The sequence below is a fragment of the Pholcus phalangioides genome, unplaced genomic scaffold (genome assembly GCF_987345545.1).
Source record: "Pholcus phalangioides strain wild (caught in Gottingen) unplaced genomic scaffold, Ppha-v1.0 ptg000010l_1, whole genome shotgun sequence".
Classification (NCBI taxonomy): Eukaryota; Metazoa; Arthropoda; class Arachnida; order Araneae; family Pholcidae; genus Pholcus; species Pholcus phalangioides.
The window spans coordinates 41,032,296-41,049,484 of record NW_028301603.1 but is presented as its reverse complement, the minus strand read 5'-3'; the positions used below and the strand labels follow the sequence as shown (position 1 = coordinate 41,049,484).

The following is a 17,189-nucleotide window of genomic DNA, read 5'->3' as shown; positions in this document are numbered from 1 at the left end:
AAAATAAATTAATAATTTCAAAATTAATGAAAATTTAAAAATAAAATAATTTTCCGCCTGGCAGTCGAGTGGTTAGGGAACTAGCTTCTCACTGTGCAGGTCTGGGTTCGAATCCCGGTTCGGGCATGGATGTCTACTAACACTAACAAATTCCCTGGACGGATCATTCTGATCCCTTGAGAATACGTGAAGACCACGCTATTATTATTTATTATTTTAAAATTAATGAAAATTTAAAAATAAAATAATTGCAAAACTAATGAAAATTTAGGAAAGAATTAATTTCAGAATTAATGAAAATTCAGTGAATACATAATTTCAGAGTTGATAGAAATTTAGGAAAGAAATTAATAATTTGAGAATCAATCAAAGAAAAAAAAAATAGGAAAGAAATAATTTCAGAATTGATGAAAATTTAATAATAAATTAATAATTTCCAAATTAATGAAAGTTTAATAAGAAATTAATAATTTTAAAATTAATGAGATTTATTAAAGAAATAATTTTAGAATCATTAAAAAAATTGGGAGAATAATTTTTTTTTCTTTCAGAATTTATGAAAATTCAATAAACACAAATAATTTCAGAGTTGATGGAAATTTAGGAAAGGAAAAAAGTTGTTATAGTTTGATTCTGTGCCCTCTGCGGCTTGCGCTAGAAATCCCAAGCGATCCGATTCCCTAGCATGGCGCATCAGCTGTTCTGTCGTCTATATGCTTTGGTCTGAAGGAAAGAAAACACAGTGGCGTATTTACGGGGAGGGGGGGGGCAATAGCCCAGGGTGGAAAGTTCCAAGGCATGGCAAATTTGGGGAATGAGTATGTAGAAAATATTAATAGAATGGAAGGACAGCAAAATTTGTGTAACCCTAAATAAATCCGCCTCTGTCGAGTCTAAATCCACAGTCAAGGGCGTAGCGAGGGAGGAACTTGGGGGGTATAGTTCCCCCCGAAATGTGACAAAATGACCGAAAAAGGGGAAAAAGATGGCCAAATTTATTGTTCTATCACTTTTGTCTCCCCCCCCCCCCCCCCGAACGAAATTTCTGGCTACATCCATGTCCACAATGGAGTGACCTACACAGCGAGGGATCAGGTGAATGAGTAATCTAGGAAGCACTAAGTGTGTGCAAGCACGTGAATGACCAAAAGATGACACAGAGCATGTTTAAATGTAAACGTTTTGAAAAAAAAAAAACACCAAAAGAATGACCTATAAAGCAAGGAACCATGTCAGTGAGCAACCAAAGAAGTGACATAGAACATGTGCTGCTAGTATGTGAGTAACATAGAGCATTTGCGAGTATGTGAGTGACCAAAACAGTGAGCGAGTACACATGTAAATGACTAAAAAGAGGGACTTGGAGAGTGCGAGCTTGGGAGTAACAAAAAGACTGATTAAAAGCATGGGTTTCCAACTGGCGTACCGCAGAACCCTGTGGTTCCGTGACAGCTTTTCTGGGGTTCCGCATGATCAAACGCCATGAAACCTTTAAAAATCCCCGAAACCGGAGAGTATTCAAAGAAAAGTTTCTTATATTTCCTAATATTCGCAAATGCTGTTCTTTATTTTGAGTATTAACCACATGGTGGCTCTTAAAATAATCAGCAGATAGAAGGAACAGCATAAATCAGGGAAAGAAGCGCTGTCCATGCTGTTTTTTCCCACTTTTCCTTTGAGAATTTTGAATCAAATTATTTTCTTGCGAATATTGCTCTTAGAAACGTGATTTTTTTTTTGTTGCTTTAGGAGAGACGGGGGGGGGGGGGGCCAAGTTTCTAACTAGGTTTATGACAGGGTGCTCGCATGAAAAGTTCTTTTTTTCTAACCATAGTAGTGTCTCGTTTATCCGACATTCCGTATCATCCGACGTCCCACCGCAAAGGAAAAAAAAACGCATCACAATCGGCAACAAGGAACTGCAAGTTGCAAGCGTAGTCTATTTTTTTATTATTCTCGACTGTACAGTGGCGAACCCTCGCACCCGTCTACACATTACTCACGTGTCTGTCATTCACCCCCCCCCTCCCCAAATCACTCACTGTCACGACTCACTACTCAGTGCACGGCAGTTTATCATTGTACGCGGATTGGTTTATCGTCTGTTCCATGCGTATGCGTAGGTTAATTTGCCGAACGTTGTTGTGTTGTTGAAAAGCTGAAGTTTACGCAAGTATGTCGACAAAAAGAAAAAAGTTGTAAAACATAATAATTAGCTTCGTAATGTGCAAAATTATTCCATAGTTTGACGTTTAATAGACTTTTCCTTAACACCACCATGTTATCCGGCCTTTTTTCTTATCCGACGTTCTGCCGGTCCGTTTATGTCGAATAAGTGAGACTCTACTGTATTGATACGACGTTGGGTATCATTAAAAACTGTGATCGTCACTCACCACCAGGAGTAGGGTCCGTACGTGTTGCGCTGATGTCTCCCTCTGTCAAGTCCAAAGCTGTGTATTAAAGAGTTATATAATTTGAAAATACGGGACATAACGGAAAATTTTTATAAAGTAGTGATGGCAAATATTCCGGGACAATATCCCATGAAATGCGAGTCATATTGTCCCCCTCCCCCTCAAGTTATAACTATTATAATTAATGAAAATTATCTTCATATACGATTTTAGCCATAATCTTTGTTGAAAATACGAGTAAAAACGGGACATTTCTTTGAGAAAAAAAAAAGCGATGGCCAAAAATACGGGCTATATGGTCATCCTTCCTACTATGGGAAATACGGGGCTACTAAAAATTTTCTTGAATGCATTCCAAAAATATAGAAAAAAAAATTATGCGATAAAAGTTTATAATTATACAGTCATAATTATCATTCAAGCAATCTTCATCATAAAAAAAATGATTTTTTAGTAAAAAATATGGGAAATGTGTGTTCACCTTACTTACTACAGACCTGTAGTAGAAATGTTGGCCATTTTGGTGGGTACCTGAAAAATAAAGAGGAGCCAAAGAGGTTTCAACTCTACTCGGCACCCAACCACAAAGTTCCCAACCAACCTCCCGAACTTTTCAAGGAACTCTATTACGTCTGTCGCTTTTATACCCTCTCAACAGTGGCATCATCATCATCATACGGTCATTCTTAGTACTGTCTGGAGAAACAAACAAATCATATTGAGTGTTGAAATTCGATTCTTTTTCATTTGCTAACAGAAGCTGCAGCAACAGAAAACAAGAACACTACATTGGGGGGTGACTTCAGGTTGCCAAACGAGCAGGTACTGCCAGAAATCGCTGACGCATTTCCGCATTTCCTTGGGAAGTAGGAATTCGGAAACATTCATGAATATGGTCGAAGATATTTGATCGCTCGATGAATTAATTTCGTTCAAATTTAGGGCACCCGGGCAAATGTCCAACTTACTCATGCTGAAACCCATGGTCTCCACATTCTGCAACGGGGCCCGTTGTCTGAGATCCAGAGGCACAGGCCCTGATGTAGTGAATTTATTGCATGAAAAAATAAAAGATAAAAGTCGTCCCGGGCCCTCGTGCTGGAATCCTGTCAGCCTCACTTTGTGGGGTTGGGGGGTGGATGTTGAAATCAGATCCAGGCGTACAGAAGCGGATTTGCAGTTTTGCTGCCAGTGAGATACACGAATTTCACCACCCACCTCCCATTCTAGTTGAATTTTCTCGACCACTAATTCCTCGAATTCACCGCCATGAACGATTAGCCTGTTATGCCAATGCCCTTATAAATACATCCGTGTCTCGCGCGCAGAATATCGATATCTACACGGAATGAAAAAATAAAATAATATGTTTAATGCACTATATGATGAATTTTTTTCTGCGTAGAAAGAACTCCGTGTACACGGAAACATTCTCAGCAGTGTTCGCCAATGCGCGTTAAGATGTATTGTATATCAAAATTCAATTTTACTCCTCCAAATTTCGTTTGAGGAGTGAAAAAATGCTCCTCCAAATTTTAGATAATTTTCTTAAAGATTGATATACATATATATATTCTGAAGTATCCTCAGAGAATGCTGTTTCCAAATGTGTTCTGCTGCCCTTGAAAGATTATTTTGTAAGCTTACCATTGTTACACAGTTCATAATCCATTTCGTCCATTCAACCACTGTGTAGAGATATAATATGCATATTTTTGACTGAATAAAACATTTTTTTTTCAAATACTTGTGTTTTTCTTTTCAGTTCTATTCCACATGAATAATTTAGAACACGAAAAGCCACGTATTGTGGCTTTGCGTTATTTGCTAATGCGTCATTTAATCACGTCATGAAATGGCGCCAGGATGACGTCTTCAAAATGGACATATTCACCTATTTTAAGACGTCAGGAACAAGGCATTTCATCACTTTCAAAAAACGTCATTTTTGACGTCAGGAGACTACTTTGGTCGGTAGCTCGCTCGGCTCGCCCACTCACGCGAACACTCTTTTACTCACCCGCTTACCCACTCACTCTCCCACGGACTCAGTAGCTCACTCGATGAACCCCACACTCACTTATTCATTCGCTCGCTCGCTCACTCAATCACGGACTCAGTAGCTCGCTCGATCACGCGCCCATTCACTCGCTCCCTCCCTCCCTCATCCGCTCCAGGACTCAATAACTCTCTCACCCACCCACTCGCCCCGTCACTCACCCACTCACGGACTCAGTAGCTCGTTCTCTCACTCACTCGCCTGCTCACCCACTCACTATTTCACTCGCTCACGGACTCAGTAGTTCGCTCTTCCAGTCATCCACCGACTCTTCCACTCGCTCATCCGTTAAAGAACTCAGTAGCTCGCTCGCCAACTCCCTCAATCAGTCGTCTGCTCACCCACTCACCATTTCACTCACTCAAGGGACTCAGTAGCTTGCTCAGTCACTCACTCGCTCCCCCACTCATTGTTCCAATCTCCCACTCACTCACTCGCTCACGGACTCAATAGCTCACTCACCCACCCAGTCGCCCACTCACTCGCTCGCTTATTCGCCAAACCAATCACCCACCCAATTGCTCGCCCACTCACTCACTCACTCGCTCACCCACACGCTCACTCACTCGCTCGCTCCCTCACCGGAGGTGCCGACGCTAAGAAAACATTGGATGGGCTGAAAATTGCGGATTGCCCCGTATATACGAGACTCAAGTGCGTACGCAAGAGGAGGATGGTGCATTGCATTGTTTTTCAGCAATTATTGGGGTGGCTACTTTATAAAATTTATTGTGGGGGGGGGGGGGCCCGAATGGCCTCATCCCTTATATGCCGGCGCCTATGCCCCTCACTCGACCGCTCACTCATTCACTCGCCCACTCACTTAGTATTTCGTTCATTCACTCCCTCACGGACTCGATAACTTCGTGTCGAACTGTTGTCGGTGAATTTTCCGGACACGGATCCGAATGGGGCCTGAAAAAAAAAAAAAAAAAACTTATTTTGCATAATTTTTTCTATTTTAAGGGGCCCACAAGAAAATGTCTGCCCAGGGATTCTAGAAGGTACGCTACGGCCCTGATGAGACCATCATGGTGTATGAGCAGCCATCTATCGACGAATTCGTGAACTTGCAGATGAATTTCTAAATATCCAAATGATGATAGGTTCATTGTTGTGGACGTCTCCTTGTGCGCTGAAGAAATAACTGAACTTGCTATCCAGTTCAGTTTGTTGGCTGTACTCATAGGGAACCGTACTGAATGAAAATTTCTGCTGTCGTCTGCGTTATCATAGGTTCTTTGTTTTGGACGTTTCCTTATGCCCTGAAGGAAGAACTGCACTTGCCATTCAGTTCATTTTCTGGGCTTCACTCGTAGGGAACAGTACTGAATGAAAATTTCTGCTTCTCGATCCTAATTTTGTTATCACCGCTTGAGTTGTCTTTAATTTCTAACCTAGATGGCATTAATTCCAGTATGAATAAAATTGTGGAAATACTAGTTCAGGCAGCACGAGCTAGGCGTAAAAATATTCATTTCAGTGACGTCTTTTGCTACCTACAAAAACATTAAAATCCTATTCGCAGAAATGAAATTTTAATCGTGTTTCGGGATTCCAGTTGAAATGAAACCTCCGTGTAATTGATGTTGGGCGTCTGATAAATCAAATATTTTAACGTTAATATATGTATAGAAATAAACTGCGACAGAAGAGAGCCAAACGTGTATAATGAATGAGTAAATGTCGTATAAATGAGAGTCGTATTAACGAGTGTTCCACTGTATTGTGGTTTTATGAGTTTTTCTGTGTATACTGAACCCCCACTATGTGAGTATACAATACTTGAAGAATGATTCCGTCAATATTGAATCTCAAATGTTTGTACAAATTAGAGAGGTGGGGGAAGAATAGAATGGCATGGCGTCTGTCTTTGGGTGAAGCGTTGCTGACAGTATCTCTAAGTGATGAAGCCAGCCAATGGCCACTCTAGGAATTACTGGGATAAGTTATGAGGGAGGGGCATGACTCTCAAAGGGTAGGGCTGATATGGCTTCAGCCCGGGGGCCCAGGACTCTATCCTTATTATTTTTATCATGCTATTGTGGTGTCTCACGCAGACGACCCCCCAAGAGTCGGGTCAACGACCTCGAGTGTGTCACGTGATCCCGGGTACTGGAGACGACCGTCTGGAAAACAGCAGGGCAGAGAGTCACTGCACACGAAAGCGTGAGGTTCGAAAATTTCTATGCCTGTCTTACTTTTTCATTAACCCAGATAATCATGTTTGTGTCGTCGTAATAAATGTTTATTCCGAAGCTGTGGCTCTGTGTGGTGACTCCGCAGTGGTGACCAGCGACGTTTAGGAACATTAACCATCAAAAAAACTCCATCTTCATTGAAGATTTAATCTCATGCATTTTCGGAAATTTTCTTCTTTCCGAGCCTCCATTATGTCTGTGGTTACGACGACTCGATTCTTCCCTCAAACAGGCCCCTGAAGAACAGACCCCTCTCGCCCACGCATCATCATCTGCTCTTCTTCTCTTCTGGTGTGATCTCCTCCTCTCTCGTCTTCTCTTCTCTCTCCCGTTGGAGCTGAGCGATGGCGGAAGAAAATGCTCAAGTTTCGAGGATTGGACTTCGATTACCTCCGTTTTGGAAATCGAATGTGCAACTATGGATTCAACAGTGCAACAGTACTTTTCAACTCAGTGGAATCACTAACGATGACACGAAGTATGCAGCCTTGGTCTCTTCCTTGGACGGAGAATGCTTGTCTTTCGTCTCGGATCTGATATTAAATCCTCCGGCAATCAACCGCTATCAAGCCTTGTCGGATCGCCTCATAAAGGAGTTCGCTGCTACGGAACATCAAAAAGTCAAGGAACTTTTGAACGAGCTACAGCTGGGTGATCAAAAGCCAAGTCAACTGCTGCGAAAGATGAAAGAACTCTCCGGCAACAAAGTCACTGACGAGTTCTTGCGCACCTTGTGGATGCAACGCTTACCGCAAAATATTCAAGCAGTGTTATCGGTTTCCAGTGAGCCATTAGATCAACTTGCTGTCCTAGCCGACAAAGTGGCTGAAGTCACTACCCAAAATTACGTGCGTCGAATCCAGCCATCGTCGTCATCTCAAATGCAGTCGACTCCAGATCGAACCGATTCGACATCAGCCATCGAAACGCTCACCAAACAAGTGGCAGAGCTAACGGCAACGGTGAATCGACTCTCTAGAGGGAGATATCGCAATAGCTCCCAACAGCGACGAGCTAGGCGTTCAACATCTCGTTCAAGTCAAGCACGGGATATCTGCTTCTATCACAACAGGTTCGGTGAGAATGCCCGCTACTGCCGTCACCCATGTAAATTCCAGAAAAAAAACGACGACCTTCCATCATCGCTGGTATGATGGAATCGGGCAACAAATCCAGCAGGCTCTTCGTGATTGACAGAGTTACGGGTGACCATTTCCTTGTTGACTCTGGCAGTGAAGTTTCTGTTATCCCACCTAAAAAAAATTCGTCAGCACTACATCCAAGTTTCCATTTGTTCGCCGCTAACAACAGCAAGATTCTTGCCTATGGTTCCACAGTCAAGAAACTGGATTTAGGTCTCCGGAAACCTTTTTCCTGGACATTTCTCGTAGCTGACGTCACTTCACCAATACTTGGAGCTGATTTTCTCAGCAACTTCAACCTAATCGTTGATGTGCGAAACCGACGACTCATCGATTCGCAAACATCATTACGGGTACTCGGATCGATCAAGCCCACAACACAACCTTCCGTCACTACCATTGGAGATTCTGAATACAGTGCTATATTTCAAGAATTCCCGCATGTCTTCAACCCTTCACAGATCGGTAAAACAGTGAAACATGTGACGCGACACCATATCATCACTCGAGGACCACCGGTGGCTTCCAAACCTCGACGTCTCAATCCAAAAATTCAACAACAGGTGAAAACCGAGTTTGAATTCCTTTTGGAACAAGGGATTATCCGGCCCTCCAAAAGCCCTTGGAGGTCTCCGTTACATATCGTGCCCAAAGCAGATGGTACTGTACGTCCTGTCGGTGATTATCGTCGTCTAAATAGTGTTACGGAATTTGATTCTTACCCGATACCCCATATTCAAGACTTTTCACAAGAATTGCACGGTAAGTCTATTTTTTCTAGACTAGACATCTTCAAGGCATACCATCAGATTGGCATTGCCGAAGAAGATATACCGAAAACCGCAATCACAACCCCTTGGGGTTTATTCGAGTATACAAGATTGAGCTTCGGTCTCGTAAATGCCGCTCAAACTTTTATGCGGTTCATGCATGAAGTATTACGAGGTTTATCATTCTGCTATGTATATCTTGATGACATTCTATGCTTTTCTGAAAATGCCGAAGAACACAAAATTCATTTAAAACAAATATTCCAACGTCTTCAACAGTATGGCTTAGTTTTAAATGTGTCAAAATGCATATTTGGTGTTTCTGAGCTTGAATTTCTGGGACATGTGATCAAACCATCGGGTATCACACCTCGTCCAGACAAAGTGCGAGCTGTACTCGATTTCAAGCAACCGGAAACAATTGAGCAATTGCGTAAATTTTTAGGTCTCATAAATTTTTATCGCCGTTTCCTACCGCATGCAGCTGAGACACAAGTGCCACTGCATGATCTATTGAAAGGTTCTACGAAAAAAAGAAAAGACAAAACAAAAGTTGTGTGGTCTACATCAACTTTGAAAGCATTTGAAGACATTGCAAAAGACATTGCAAAGATTGCAAAAAGCTACTAGCTAATGCCGCATTCCTGGCACATCCATCCCCGTCTGCCGAATTAGCTCTACACGTAGATGCTTCCGACTATGCTATAGGCGGTGCACTGCACCAGGTGACGGACAATGGTCTTCAACCGCTAGGTTTTTTCTCACGTAAACTTTCACCCACCGAAACACGATATAGCGCATACGATCGAGAACTTCTTGCCGCATATTCTTCCATAAAATTTTTCAGATATATGCTTGAAGCTCGTGAGTTTATACTTTTCAGTGACCATAAACCACTGTGCTATGCGTTTCGACAAAAAAGTGAAAAATGCTCACCTAGACAGCTAAGGCATTTAGATTATATATCGCAGTTCACGGATTGGATTGGATTTTAAATTTTCTGGCGCAAGGACCAATTTGATCAAACTGCGCCAAAACAAATTATAAAAATAAGAAAAATCATCCTTTTGTCATGTCAAAATACTAAAACTATGCATGATAAAAAGCAACGTAAAGCATAAAACAATGACATGAATTGTAAAAATCTATAATTTATTATAAAAACCAATGGCTTTGATGAATTTAAAAATACGAGATACATCGCTGTGGTCATTTAAAATGTCATGAAGTGAAAGATGACTTTGACCAAAAGCGGTCGTAAAATGATGACGATGATATGAACAAGTAAAAGCATGAGCAATGGTCAATGAACTTTGACAATGTGGGCACTGTGGCTGACTCTCTCGTAATAAAAGATATGATTGTGTGATACGACTGTGTCCTATGTGCAACCGGGCAAGCAGAACTTCCTCCTTTCGGTTAGTTCTGCAGCTCGAACGCCAATGGCCAAGTGTGGGCTTGATGGCATGTAATTTGTTATTAATTTGATTGTTCCAATGGTCCTGCCAGCGGTGATGCATCACTTCCCGGAGGATTGAGAAGTGGTCACTGGCAGGTACCAAAAGGTTATTGTCAATGTTAGTTGTTGTTCGAGCTGCGGTGTCTGCTTTTTCGTTGCCCGGTATTCCAACATGACCTGGTACCCAGTAAAATTTTACTGTGGCACCATGATGAATGAGGTAATGCAGTTCATGAAAAATGGCATGAATGAATGGATGAGTGTGAAAAGTGAAGGAACACAGTGCTTGTAATGCGCTGAGAGAGTCACTATAAATGATGCATCGTCGGTGGCGTTTGCGTCGTATATGTCGTAGAGCCTGAAGGATTGCGTACAGTTCTGCCGAATATATAGTCAATGTGTCTGGAAGTTTGAAAGATGTCTCCTCACAGCAGATGTAGGCACAACCGACATGGCCAGGGCTCTTGGAGCCGTCGGTATATATGGGGAAGTACCTGTTGTACCTACCCCTGTGCCTAAAGAATATCTGTCGATATATGACATCTGCTGTGGTGGCTCTAGGGTATAATGATAATGAAAGAGAGACATCTGGCAGAGACTGCTCCCATGGTGCCAGTTGCCAAGCAACTGGAGCCACACGACTGATGTCTAATTCTAGTTCTTCCACAAGTGCCCTCATACGAAGACCGTAAGATGGAACACATGAAGGGCGAGCAGCAAATAGTCTATGAAATGAGGGATTAAAAGTGACACGATGAAGTGGATGACCTGGTAAAGACTTCATTTTGATATAATATTTCAAAGAAAGTTGTTGGCGTCTTGATGTCAGTGATGGCTCGTTGCATTCGACATACAGGCTCTCCATTGGAGACGTCCGGAAAGCTCCAGAACAAATCCGCAGGGCGAGATGGTGGACTGGGTCGAGCACACTCAGATAGCTCCGAGGTGCCGACCCGTATACAATGGAGCCGTAGTCGAGCTTCGATCTTATTAAAGCTTTGTATAAGTGGAGGAGCGACTTACGGTCAGCTCCCCACGATGTAGAAGAGATGACCTTCAAGAGGTTCATCGTCTTCATGCAACGAGCTCTTAATTGCGCAATTTGAGGTTTGAAAGTGAGTTTCTTGTCAAATGTGATGCCGAGGAATTTAGTATTTTCTACAATAGGTATTAGATTGTTATTGAGAAACAATTGTGGGTCATCATGTAGGTCTCGACGCCGACAAAAGTGCATAGCAACAGTCTTGTCAGCGGAGAATGAAAAGCCGTTATTATGAGCCCACTTGCTGATCTTGTTGAGAGCGGTTTGTAATTGTCTCTCGGCTGACCTCATATTCACTGATTGGTAAGATATCAACAGATCATCCACGTAGAGTGCGCCAGTGACAGACAACGGGAGTTGGTTCAACACCCCGTTGAGTCTTAAAATAAAAAGTGTTACACTTAAAATGCTACCTTGAGGTACACCTTGTTCTTGAATTTGGGGAGCTGATAACGTGCTTCCGATCCGTACCTGAAAGATGCGGCGAGCAAGAAAGTTCTTAATGAAAATGGGCAAGTTGCCCCGCAAGCCGCTATTATAGAGGTCGGAAAGAATTCCGTGCCTCCAAGTACGGTCGTAGGCCTTTTCTATGTCGAAAAATATGGCTAGCATATGCTCCCTCTTCACAAATGCTTGTCTTATTGATGTCTCAAGGCGTAACAAATTGCATGTTGTGGACCTGAACCGTCTAAAGCCGCTTTGATGTTTCGATAAAATATTGTTAACCTCAAGGTAGTGCGTAAGGCGATAGTTGACCATGCGTTCCATGAGCTTACATAGACAACTGGTCAAAGCAATAGGTCGGTAACTATTAGGTTGCTGAGGATTTTTGCCAGGCTTCGGGAATGCAAGAACAATGGCTGCTCGCCAGGTGTCAGGAAATGAATGACTGACCCAGATCCGATTGAATAAAATGAGTAAATGTGACAGTGATTCTGGTGAGAGATGCCGAATCATGGAATAATGAATGGCATCGGGCCCTACAGCTGAGTCAGGACTTCGCTGCAAGGCCGTCGTCAGTTCATGAAGGGTGAACAATGAGTTGTATCCCTCCGGTGTAAAAGGCCGGAAGGTGTACGATGTACGTTCGGCCGATGATTTAATGGGATGAAACGATGGGGGATAATTCGCATCACTGGAGACAGTGGCGAAATGGGCGGCGATGGTATCCGCAATATCCCTCACATCGCTGATGATAGTGCCATTGGTGTTTAAAATGGTGATTGGATGAGACTGATAATGACCATTGATTTTTCGGATCCGGTCCCAAATGTCTTTCGATGAAGTAGATGAATTGATTCCCGTGGTAAACTTTTGCCAGGACTCGCGTTGAGCCTGGCGCCTGGTTCTTCTCGCTATCGCCTTTGCTTTTAAAAATGCCAACTTGTTGTCATGGGTAGGATACCGCCGTAACCTACTCCATGCTTTCTTGTGTGATTTAATCGTGAGATTACATTCGTGGTTCCACCAAGGTTTAGGAAATTTAGGAAGTTTCGATGAGACTTTAGGTATTGTTTCATTTGCTGCAGAGATGATACAACTGGTCACAAGGTCGACACAGTGGTCGACGTCGGGTTGCGACACCATATCCTCCGTGATTTCTGCCTTGACCGTGAAGTCTGCCCATCGGGCGGCCACAAGCTTCCACCGAGGAGGACCCTCAGGTATGCTATGGCTTCGATCAAGGCACTTAACCACTAGAGGAAAATGATTGCTCCCGTGGAGGTCCGGATCAACCGACCAGGACCAGTTGGGCAAGAGTGAGGGTGAACATAAGGATAGATCTATTGCAGTGAAACTATTGTTTGGGGCATGAAAATGAGTGAAACTGCCATCATTCATGATGGCGAGGTCCATGTCTTCTAACAGCCGTTCAACCATTTCGCCACGTGGGGTGTTGCTGTTAGAACCCCATATCATGTTATGTGCATTGAAGTCTCCAAGAAGAAAAAATGGTGGAGGTAATTGATCAATCAGATCTTCTAGATCTCTCTGTAAGATGGTGTCATTTGGTGGCAAATAAATGGAACAGATGGTAATTCTTAGGCCTGTAGAGATTTCCACCGCGATGGCTTGCAGGTTCGTGCGCAGCGTTAGAACGCGCGACGACACGTAATGTGGAACCAGCAGAGCAACACCGCGGCAGGCTCTACTCCCGTCATCGTAATCAATACGGAACAGGGAATGTCGCCTGATGTTCCATGTCTCCGAGGGCTTCGTAAAAGTTTCCTGGAGTGCCACGCAAACAGGATGATAGTGATTGATCAAATCCTTGAGATCTTCGTAATTGGATCTAAGACCACGAATGTTCCATTGGATTATGTTGGCCATAAATTAGGTAGAAGTAGACGGTTCGAGGTCTTTAAATTTATTCCGGTCTAGTTTCCGGCGAGTACCACCAGATTCTGATAGATTATCAAGATCCATGTCACCAATTGACTTGTCATCAATTAGTGACACATTCTTGAGGGTGGGACATTTTATTGCTCTCTGTATTGCTTTTCTTGAATATCCGGTCTTTTTAGATTTATTTCCAGAATTAATCTTGGGTTTAGTAACAGTAGGTTTTTTGAATGTGTGCACTGTTGCTTTTCCTGCCTCTTCTTCGGAGGTAGTGGACTCCCTCCGTAATCCAGCAGAGCAACAGCAGCCACAACTATTACACGGTTGGTTAGATGATGATGTTTGAGTTGATGTATCAGCTATTGGTTCAGTCTGAGTTGTTACGGATGCTTTGGTGACATTGTTAGTCATATTAGCTGATGATGGAGTTGCTACCATATTAGAATATGATCTATTACCTATTGGAGTTTGGTTAGAGGTTATACGACGGCGTGCTTCGATATATGAGATGTTATTGAGGACCTTGATCTTCTGGATCTCTTTTTCTTCATTCCATTTCGGACACTTTCTGTCAAATGCGGGGTGGTCGCCACCGCAATTGACGCACTTGAATGGTGAATTAGTGCAGTTGTCCGAAATGTGGTCCTTCTCACCGCATTTTGCGCAGGTGGGTTGACTGCGGCACGCCGTTCGTGAGTGACCGTATTTTTGGCAGTTAAAGCATCGAACAGGGTTAGGAATGTATGGGCGGATTTTGAGGTTATAATAACCTATTTTGATATCTTTCGGCAATGTTGGTGATGAGAATGTGAGAATTATGTTTCGTGTGGGAGCTGGATTGCCATCTTTGCGGCTCATAATATGTTTGGCAGATGTTACGCCTTGAGACGCCAGCTCTTGTGTTAGTTCTTCTTCATCCATGTTAATTAAGTTAGTATCTGAAATGACACCACGTGAATAATTCAACGTGGGATGGATTTTGACTGTTATTGGAATGTCTCCGAGAGATGTGAGCTTTTGAATGAGTTCGGCTTGTTTGGATGTGTTAGTCTCGATGAGAAGGTCTCCTGAACGAAGGGCCTTCACCGATTTTAAGGTACCAACTGTGCCATAGAGAGCTTTATCTATTACAAATGGTGATACTTTGGCCAGCGGTTTTTCAGCATCTGAAGAGTGCAGAAAGAAAAATGAGACAGTTGATGAATTTGAAGCAGTTACATTGACATGTGTTTGGTTTGAAGCAGTTCTTTGACGTTTTGGTGCATTTTGATTTTTTCCCATATTTGAATGGGTATGGTTCCACTCCCACCCACCATGCCCACCATGGAGCCCTACAAGGGGACGCGCACACGTAACCGGTGAAGGTTAGTAGCAACGTCAGGTTAGGTGGGAGCTATACACCACCAAAGCAGGCGAGCAGACGCGTTCAAGATCCAAGATCGTCGTGAAGCAGCACCAACAAACCTCAACGACGTCCGGCAGGCCCGGCCCCTCTACCTGCCCAGTAGTGTAACCCCTTCAGCCACCGAGGCGACCACAGCCGATTGACCTGGACGGGGCTAATCCAAGCCTCCCGTTTCGGCTGAATCCGAGGCCAAAGCTAGCGCATCAGGCTAACCAGGATCCCCATCTCCAGCCTTACGGGTCTCCACGCACGGCAAACACGCAGGTAGACAGCGTCCCAGACAGAGCATACGCTAGAAGCAACGCCCCGTCTGGGAGGACCCCTCCCCGCCTAAGCGGGGTCCACAATGAGGGGTTGGACACAAGACATAAACATGTACAGGACAAAACAAGACGCAAGACAAGTACTGTAAGATGTGTAAAAATAAACATGTAATTTGGGCTATTGAAGGTGAAGTATATGAGCACAAAAAGCGATGACAATGACGTGTGATAGATTTCGCGTTACCCAGAGTGCACCACGAGGAGGCCTATCACATTACACCCCTCGCAGTTCACAACGAACATTTGCCATATTCCTGGATCACAAAATATTTCCGCTGATATCTTATCACGCGTAACAGCAATTTCAGTTCCTGGACCTCTTGATTTTACTGCCATCGCTGAGCAACAAGAGGGGGATAAAGAACTAGAGGAACTTCTAAAGAGCAAATCAGCTTTGCAACTGAAGAAAGTATTTCTTCCAGACTCAGCTAAAGCGCTCTACTGCGATTTATCAACAGGTGCTGTTCGACCTTATATTCCAGAAAAATTTCGATATGATGTGTTTTGGAATATGCACAAACTCTCACACCCAGGAATTAGACGTAATTAGATTTGGTCAGAAAGCGATTCATTTGGCCATGTCTAGCTAAAGACTGTGCTAAATGGACAAAAGTGTGCATACCATGCCAAAGATCCAAAGTGCACAAGCACACGAGATCCAAAGTGCACAAGCACACGAGATCCAAAGTGCACAAGCACACGAGATCCAAAGTGCACAAGCACACGAGATCCACACTACAATCGTTTGTGGAACCTTCCCAACGATTTCAACATATTCATTTGGATATCATTGGCCCACTGAACATTTCCGATGGATATTCTTATTGCCTAACAATGATAGACCGGTTTTCACGATGGCCAGAAGCGGTACCTATCCGCGACATCACAGCAACCACGGTAGCTGCAGCTTTTCTTTCCACCTGGATTTCTCGATACGGCACACCTTTAACAGTAACAACTGATCAATGTCGCCAATTCGAATCGCAGCTATTCCGGGAGCTTTCCAAATTCATCGGAGCAAAACGGGTCAGGACAACTGGATACCATCCACAAGCAAACGGTATGTTGGAAGAGTGGCATCGCCCTCTCAAAGCCGCGTTGAAATGCAACCAAACCCATAAATGGACTGAAGCATTACCTACAGTTCTACTCGGTCTTCGGTGCTCTCTGAAACAAGATTTGGGGTGCACACCTGCAGAACTACTGTACGGAGAAACTTTACGATTACCTGGTGAATTTTTCCAAGCACGAGCTAATTCCAACTCAACTGACGCTTCCGAGTTTCTACAAATGCTGAGAACTCACGTCCAAACTTTCCAGCCACGACCAATCAAACGGCATGGAGGACATCCTACATTTGTTCACCATGATTTGAAAACTACTTCTCACGTTTTCGTGAGAACTGATAGGGTGAAACGTCCTCTGGAACAGCCATTTGAAGGACCATACAGAGTGATCAGCCGTACTGACAAAGTGTTCAACGTGGACATAAGAGGAAAAACTGTGTCAGTGTCAGTCGATCGACTTAAACCGGCATTTCTCGTGAATCCGACGGTGGAGCCGGTACCTGTATCTCCAAACGTACCAACTGCAGTTACGTCTGACGGACTCGCAGCTGATTCTGCTGTGAAACCACTCAGAACCACTCGTTCTGGACGTACTGTCCACTTTCCAGATCGTCTACAGTGCTCGTGATCACTGATGCTACTCCATAGTACGCGATCACCTCTCACCACCCAGCCGCTGTGGTGGTCGAGTAGTTATAGTGCCGGACTCGTGATGCGAGGATCCGGGTTCGAACCCCACAGTGGTGGTCGGCTGAAGTTGGTTTTCTGTGGTTCCCAACTTCAAGGCGCAAATGCGAGCCGATCTCCCCGTTAAAAAGTCTCGCCACAGAGAGCAACAGGCCTACAACGGTAAATCATTCAACCATAACACTTCACTCATAGTTAGTAAAACTGGGGGCAGATGACAGCACTACACATAACAAGCATTACACAGAAACAAACTATACGTCAGGTTGCACTA

General features: G+C 43.6%; 2 protein-coding genes across 2 annotated transcripts in view; one reads left to right on the top strand and one right to left on the bottom strand.

Annotated features, from left to right (window-relative positions):
• LOC149081482 (uncharacterized) overlaps positions 1-17,189 on the bottom strand; it is a 101,344-nt gene that overhangs the window by 66,730 nt on the left and 17,425 nt on the right. The gene's annotated exons all lie outside the window — the stretch shown is intronic.
• Positions 7,022-7,831, top strand: LOC149081483 (uncharacterized). The gene has a single exon (XM_089238340.1). The coding sequence runs from the start codon at positions 7,022-7,024 to the stop codon at positions 7,829-7,831; it is 810 nt and encodes a 269-aa protein (XP_089094466.1).